The 8023-nt window shown below is 42.8% G+C and overlaps 1 protein-coding gene across 1 annotated transcript; it reads right to left on the bottom strand.

Annotated features, from left to right (window-relative positions):
* Positions 1-590: 590 nt before the first annotated feature.
* On the bottom strand, positions 591-4688 carry LOC112081219 (uncharacterized). The gene is made up of 3 exons (XM_024147450.2): positions 4182-4688; positions 3610-3740; positions 591-3412 (listed from the first exon to the last, which is right to left on the bottom strand). The coding sequence occupies exons 1-3, from the start codon at positions 4435-4437 to the stop codon at positions 2324-2326; spliced, it is 1476 nt and encodes a 491-aa protein (XP_024003218.2). The 5' UTR covers positions 4438-4688; the 3' UTR covers positions 591-2323.
* Positions 4689-8023: the final 3335 nt, after the last annotated feature.

Here is an 8023-nt window from a genome sequence, read left to right as displayed (position 1 = left end):
CTTCCTGTGAAATCAAAACTGTCCACTTAGGAAGCAACACTATTGACCAATAAATTCACATGCTGTTGTGCAAATGGAATAGACAAAGGTGGAATTAGGGCAATTAGTAAGACACCCCCAAAAAATGAATGGTTCTGCAGGTGGTACACAAGACCACTTCTCAGTTTCTATGCTTCCTGGCTGATAGTTTTGGTCACTTTTGAATGCTGGCGGTGCTTTCACTCTAGTGGTAGCATGAGACGGAGTCTACAACCCACACAAGTGGCTCAGGTAGTGCAGTTCATCCAGGATGCACATCAATGCGAGCTGTGGCAAAAAGGTTTTGCTGTGTCTGTCAGCGTAGTGTCAGCAGCATGGAGGCGCTACCAGGAGACAGGCCCAGTACATCAGGAGACTGTGGAGGAGGCCGTAGGAGGGCAACAACCCAGCAGCAGGACCGCTACCTCCGCCTTTGTGCAAGGAGGTGCACTGCCAGAGCCCTGCAAAATGACCTCCAGCAGGCCACAAATGTGAGCGGAAAGGCAAAACCTAGGAAGAAACTAGAGATGAAACCAGGCTATGAGGGTGGCCAGTCCCTTCTGGTTTGTGCCGGGTGGAGATTATAACAGAACATGGCCAAGATCTTCAAATGTTCATAAATGACCAGCATGGTCAAATATTAATAATCACAGTAGTTGTCGAGGGTGCAGCAAGTCAGCACCTCAGGAGTAAATGTCAGTTGGCTTTTCATAGCCGATCATTAAGAGTATCTCTACCGCTCCTGCTGTCTCTAGAGAGTTGAAAACAGGTCTGGGACAGGTAGCACGTCCGGTGAACAGGTCAGGGTTCCATAGCCGCAGGCAGAACAGTTGAAACTGGAGCAGCAGCACGGCCATAGAAAATGAACACAGGTCTCCTAAACAATCTCAAGCCCACGTGCTAGTGAGTAGCCAGCTAATATTTAGATTTAAAGTCTAGCCAACTTCAAATCAAAGTTTATTGGTTAACTTGGATCTATTTGCTTGCTACCAAGGTTGAACTGTTGTGATTGCACCCTCCTGTCCATCTCCAACTGTTTGAACAATAATGCCTGTTCACTTTGTTTAGATGTTGAAATCAAGTTGCCTACCTAGATAAGATGCTTATTTCTCAGAATGAGAACAAGTTGCCAATTCCTTTTTTTAATGCTCATTGCACATTTATAAAACACACTGTGGCTAAAATACTGCTAACGGTACGTGGTAACACAATGCCAAGCACGGGACAGAACTGAGCATTAATTTTCCACAATCATGCTCATTGATACTCTCGTTTTAGTAGGATCTGCTCTGTTCTACAATTTTGAGAAATAAAATGGGTATCGTCAAAAAGGTTAAGTRATCTATCATCGTTGTTGTGAGTGGCAGGGGGATGGGCTTGGTGTCTGTGTGCGAGTSGGAAGGTGCACAGTGCACACAGCCAGAAGGAGCGAAGGACACGATACCAAAAAGATAGTGCCTTCAGAAAGTATTCACACCGCTTGACTTTTTKCACATTTTGTTGTGTTACAGCCTTAATGTTAAGACTGTGTGTTACTGGCCTACACACAATACCCCATAATGTCAAAGTGAAATAGTTTTTAGAAATGTTTAGAAATGTATTAAAAATGAATAGCTGAAATGTCTTGAGTCAATAAGTATTCAACCCCTTTSTTATGGCAAGCCTAAATAAGTTCAGGAGTAAAAATGTGCTAAACAAGACATTTTGTAAATTTGATATTTCTGTATTTGCAAAAARTTCTAAAAACACTTTCACTTTTTCATTATGGTGTGTAGATGGTCGAGATTTATTATTATTTTAATTCAGGCTGTAACAAAATGTGGAATAAGTCAATGGGTATGAATACTTTCTGAAGGCACTGTAGAACGCAAAAAATATCTAGAAATAAAAATTCAATTCTTGCGATACATGCATTTGAAACATTGCGTTAAAACATGAATTTGAATCGCCCAGCCCTATATATGCCTTATATATCACACAATGTCTGGATGCAATATTCTACACTGAAATCTGTAACTCTCGTAATTCCAAATGCGTCTGTGGATATTTTTCGTGCCGACAACAATGACAATTCATCTTTGTCTTTAATGCAGGGTTTGATACAACCATCAGAAACTATTGAGTGGAATGGTTGCTTTCTATGTTATAGAGTGGAATGTTTTTTCTGCTGGTATATCCTGAGGTAGCTCCTCTCGGAGAACCTCTTCCCGCAGTGAGTACAGGCGAATGGCCTCTCTCCCGTGTGGACCTTCAGGTGCATCTTCAGCTGGCGTAAGAATCTCTTCTGACAACGGGGTCAGCTGTATTATTTCTCCCCTGTGTGGACCCTCTGGTGTCTCTTCAGGTGACCAGCCTGAGCGAAGGCCATGGGACACTGGGTACAGCTGAAGGGTTTCTCCCCCGTGTGTACTCTCTGGTGCCTCTTCAGGTCACCAGCTTGAGCGAAGGCCATGGGACACTGGGTACAGCTGAAGGGTTTCACCCCTGTGTGGACCCTCTGGTGAATCTCCACCTTCTGGGGGCAGCTGAAGCCTTTGTTACAGAACATGCAGAGGAACCGTTTCTCTTTACTTTTGCCTGATGTTGCTCCCCCACCCCGAACCTGGGCTCTAGTTCTGTCATTTGAGTTCAATCTCTTATCGAAAAGGACGAGGCGGTGTGGATCAGTAGGCCCCATCGATCTGGACACTGGGTTGCGATCCCTGAACGTGTGTAAAGGYGAGTGGGTCGCGACATTTGGATTTGTCTCCAAGCTTTCCCTGTAATCTAAGAAATCTCTGCCCTGTGTGAGTCCATCTCCTAGGTGACTATCTGAATTCCATGTGGGAGGAACGTCGCCCTCCACTTTCACAGTCACTTCATCTACGCCCAGACACTCGCCTTTCTCATCTAGGCACCCTTCAGAGTATACACTACTACTGTACCGGTTCCAGTCCCCTCTAGACAGATCAGTCTGTGTCTCTAAACCCAAGGGCATGTTGCTAGGGTCCATCTCTGTAGCGTAAGAACAAGACGYATCATCACCTCCAGTGTCTAACGAGTCACCATCACCATGGGAATGAACAGTCCTCTGGCTCTGGTGAAATACAGGTAAATACTCTGAGTCAGGAGGACAGCCCAGTCTCTCTGGGTCTGATCTGTGGTCAGATCCTCTGTGTAATTGCATTTGTGTTACAGTTAAAGTCTCGGTGTCTGTCTCTGACTTCAGGACGTCGATCGGCGTTCCACTGACCTCCGTGATGCTGTGTCGGGTCCTGGGCTGCGCAGTGGTGGGGTTTGCTGTGGCTACAGGGGGCGCTCCAGCCGCTCCATTCTGGATGTCTCTGCTGTGCCATGGGTCCTCCTTTCCTTCAGACCTCTCCTTCTTGACCCCAGGACCTGCAGCTTCTGTAGACTGACACCAGAAGAGTGGAGGTTAAAAACGGTACATGAGTTWAGTTGGATAACAATGTCGTAAGGAAGTCTCACAAGCTCCCCTATGGCAGATAAATGAGGATGTACATGTAAGCAAGTGAGTAGATGAGGGTAGCCTTTCTGAAAAACTGGTCACATATGATGCACTGTAATTTAATGTAACACTATTACACTAACCTCTATCACGATAACGTTCTGGGTTGAGGTTCCACTCCCCTCATCAACAGTGATTGGTTGGTCATCTCMGCATGTATTGTGTCTGGCTGGCTTCACAAAGCTCTTGTGGCCTCCAGGGAGATGTCTTTCACCTGAGAGAATGATTGGGGGAAAAGAAGAGGTTTAGGTACCGTCAATGGTCAACAGTATATTGTACACTATTGACACTCGTCTAGAATTGGCAAGGATGTAAGGTATCACTTCTTGATATAATATTTATTGATCAGTGTATTATATTCCATGCATAACATTGTTTTCATTGAGTATATAGAAAACACACTAAATCAAGAATCTGTTTAGAATATGATATGTCTTTGCACAAGATAGCTTACTAATCAGGGGAATTATTTCACACCATCCAACTGACCAAGACCCAATTCTGGATAATACATCTGAACACAGAGCGGAATGGGGCGACAGTCACTGAGCAATTTATGAACTGCGACAGTCAATGAGCTATATATGAACAGCGACAGTCAATGAGCTATATATGAACATGAAGCTGCTCAGCTTCGGCCTTCTGCAAAATGTACCTCTTGCCATTCTTCTGTGTCGGTCAAGGATCTTGACACTACTGGGACTAGCAACGGCGCGCTCCCGTGCCACCTTCAGTTCCAGTAGTTGTAGTTTCCTTTGCAATGACCTGTTTTCTTTCTGGCTTTGAGTTATTTCCAAACGAAACACTGCATAGTCGTCGTCTACGAGTTTACAGATCTCTACCACAGCTGCGTTCGCTAGCACCTCCATGATGGATGCTATTTGTGTGTGAAAAACCATACAGTTAGCCATTGTTAGCTAGCGTAATGTTACTTAGCAACTAGTTAGCGTTACATAGTTAACATCCATCAACCAAGTCCTGTCTTCAACGCAAATTAAACACTAGACGGGGTACGTATGTGATGCTGTGCAGTTAAATTAGTCATATTTTGAGTTCCATGATGTTAATAAACGGATTCATAACAACAATAAAACCTTTAACGTGGAAATTGTTCATGGTCACTGTTCACTTCCGTTTACTTCTTCTTCTCTGGTAAAGTGCCAGTCGGTRTGAAATAGAACGTTGTGGGCACCGCCCGCCTGTGGTGAAAACAACCTGTGGTTACCTAATTGTCTCACAGCAAAAACTTGACATTTTTCACACGGAATTTTGTTGTCTGCTTGTTTTAGTACATTACAAAACTAAATTTAAGAAAATTACAACATGTCTAAAGATTACATTGCCAGCTCCCAAGCATTCTCACTATTTAGAAAAACGTAATATTGTTCTTCACTCAAGCCCCTCTTCTTGAAGGCGCTAACGTCAGCCACGGTAGTGCTAGCTAGTTACCAACCTTAACATTAAACTAGCCAAGACCAACAACACACTATAAAGCTACAAGTAGTGTGTGGAGTTACAATCGGACTATCCAAAAACGATTTAAATGTCTTACCTGTGAATCATTTTTTTCCACACACATAGCTAAGTGTAGCCCCCCCCCCCTTCTAATTCCCTTAATTTTGTCACTAGAGTCAAATACTTTCTATAGAAAAACTTCACGCTGTGGCGCTCCATCTAATTAATTTAACATAAATTATGTAGCCTACGGTTGAAAGAGTAGTAGCCTATGTGGTTTTTCTGTAGCCTATACAGTAGCATGGATACCAAATGTATTACAATGTCARGAGAAAGACACTTTTAAATCATTAACCAGGAGAGAGTGCAGGAGAAAGTCAACTAAAAAGGCACGGGGCAGACAGCTTTGGAACGGCTACGGCATCATGAAAAAGAAGTGGACAACCATTGGTGCTGAAAGTAATTCATTTCAATAATTGTCTTCATTTTAATTCGACTTCACCAACTACAAGAGGGCTTTGTTGTTGCCCATTTCTTCCTATTCCAAAAAATAATTGGTGGGCCAACCTGTATGAAAGACGCAATTATGCGATCCATAGATTTGTCAGTATAGCAAAATCCTCCAATACTCATTAATAAATACCTGTCACGAGAATTTTCAATCCCAATGATAATAACTGACAATCAATAGCTCTGACCAATCCCCGAGATCTGTAAGACCATGGGTTTAATAATAATTAGTCAAAGACTCAGCTTATGCAAAAAGATAGTACAGTTTATTCAGAGAACGTTCTAAAGTCCATTATACAAAGACATCCATTTTATAGCTGCGCACCATACTTCCACACAAACAGTAGAAATCCTACGCACATACATACAAACAGTAGGTGAGTTGTATCCACTGTTTATCACTACCAAGCCGGCAGTTCCATTCCTCCGAGATTAGAGAAACCTTGAGAAGTACTCCCTATGCTATCATAAGTTCCTTAGAGGCCTAGCCAGGTTGGTCCAAACACAGTTTTAATTGTTCTTCGGTATTTTCCTAGGCACCCACATCCAAGTTCAAATCCTAAGCTACGCCTTGCTCAGACAGTCTGTTTTTCCACTATACAGATARATTGTTTAACCTAATTCCGACTAAAACTACACACATCAGATTATAATTTTATGATTCTAATCAATTTCATACAGTTATAAGGTTTCAGWGTGGAATTATTTTATCATTATCTTTCAACATATACATTATTTTATCAATACCTCTGTGTATTATTATTTTTATTTAACCTTTATTTAACTAGGCAAGTCAGTTAATTATGAACAAATTCTTATTTACAATGATGCCTATCAAAAGGCAAAAGGCCTCCTGTGGTGATGGGAATGGGATTAAAATAAATATATGACACAACACACATCACGACAAGAGAGACTCCACAACACTACATAAAGAGAGACATATGACAACATAGCATGGCAGCAACACATGAAAACACAGCATGGTAGCAACAGAACATGGCAGAAGCACAACATGGCAGCAGCACAAAACATGGTACAAACATTACAGACAACAGCACAAAGGGACATTTCTGAAATGATTTTGAATGCATTGGAAGGGCATAGCAGATTGCCGTGGTCAAGGCCATGATAATGGTGCAAATATGTCAGGGAAAGTGAAGGGAGTTCAAGCACACCTACTATAAAACCATCCACTGGCCAGATACTCACCTTGTGCCTCCCATACTCTTAATCTTGTAGGTGTATATGCAGCTCAGTCGTGCCCAGAGGTATCAACCTTTTTTGGCTGCGTGAATCATCTTTACAATCTGTTCAGTGCCAGCCCAGAGCGATGGGCCATTCTCAKGGAAAAGACTGTCTGCTGTTGTCGCGGAAATATTCGGTCCATCGTATTTCACAAATACCGGAGCATATGAGTTCAAATATACTTTTTATTACTTCATAACAAAAACAGAGCTGGTTCATGAATACAACTGCCTTCCAGTCTTGGCACACACGTTTTATACATTATTCCACCTTATGTAATACTCATAGTAACTCCTCTTAATGGCTCATCCCCTCTGGCATTTTGCCACCGTTATCATATTGCCTTCATATTAGGGCATGGAACCCGTAGAAACACAGAAATAGGTTCATGCATGTAGGACCATAGTAACAGACCGTGGCACTCTACAGAATTAACCATACATGTCATCCTGCTAACTCATCTGAAAGGGACACCTCTGTTCTGGAAAAGACCCAAGAGATGTAACCATAGCAAGACAGAGCCTGTCTGCCACTCGTACCTCTTGGACTCTGATCTGGTTTTGACCTTTTGCCTGTCCACGACCATTCTCTTGCCTACCCTTTTGGATTAATAAATATTGTAAGACTCCAACCATCGCCTCCTGTGTCTGCCTCCTGGTCTCGCCTTGTGCCATGATAGTGGCAACTCATTTACCGTCTATCATCAAGGCCCTAGACATGCTTCTTGCTAGCTGCAGCCTGGCAGACAAAGCCAAATCTGAGGCAAACAGTCTGAAAAGCTACTTCATGTCTTTCAAGGCAATCTTCCTGCTCACTTTCAAAGGGTTGCAGTGTATTGAGAATAGAAGCCTAATTCTTCAGTCAGGAAATACTTCTCTGGACACTGAAGCAGCTCACATTAAGGCACCACAGGAAGAAATACAGGCTCTGCGTAATCAATGGGACGCTCTTCTGCAGAAGCCTCCATGGTGGCAAATGAAATGGGTGTAACTACTCAGTTTCACAGTGAACAGAGGAGCCGCCAGAAAAAAAGAAAATGTTTCCCTGATGAGACTGAAGATGACATAGCAGATGACCAGAAGATGACATCGCAGATGAACAGAAGTCAGACACTGGATTTCGCAACACAGTGTTTGATGTGGGCTCTGGATAGTATAATCAGTCAGTTGGACATGCGGTTCCACACGATTGCAGCTATATGCGAGGAGTTTTCACCAATACTCACATTTAGAAAAATGACTGAAAACCAAATTCTGTATCTTGCCACAATTGAGAAAAGACTCC

Source organism: Salvelinus sp. IW2-2015, linkage group LG13 (assembly GCF_002910315.2).
Source record: "Salvelinus sp. IW2-2015 linkage group LG13, ASM291031v2, whole genome shotgun sequence".
NCBI classification, from domain to species: domain Eukaryota; kingdom Metazoa; phylum Chordata; class Actinopteri; order Salmoniformes; family Salmonidae; genus Salvelinus; species Salvelinus sp. IW2-2015.
The sequence above is the reverse complement of the archived record's forward strand: the minus strand, read 5'-3'. Positions and strand labels throughout refer to the sequence as shown.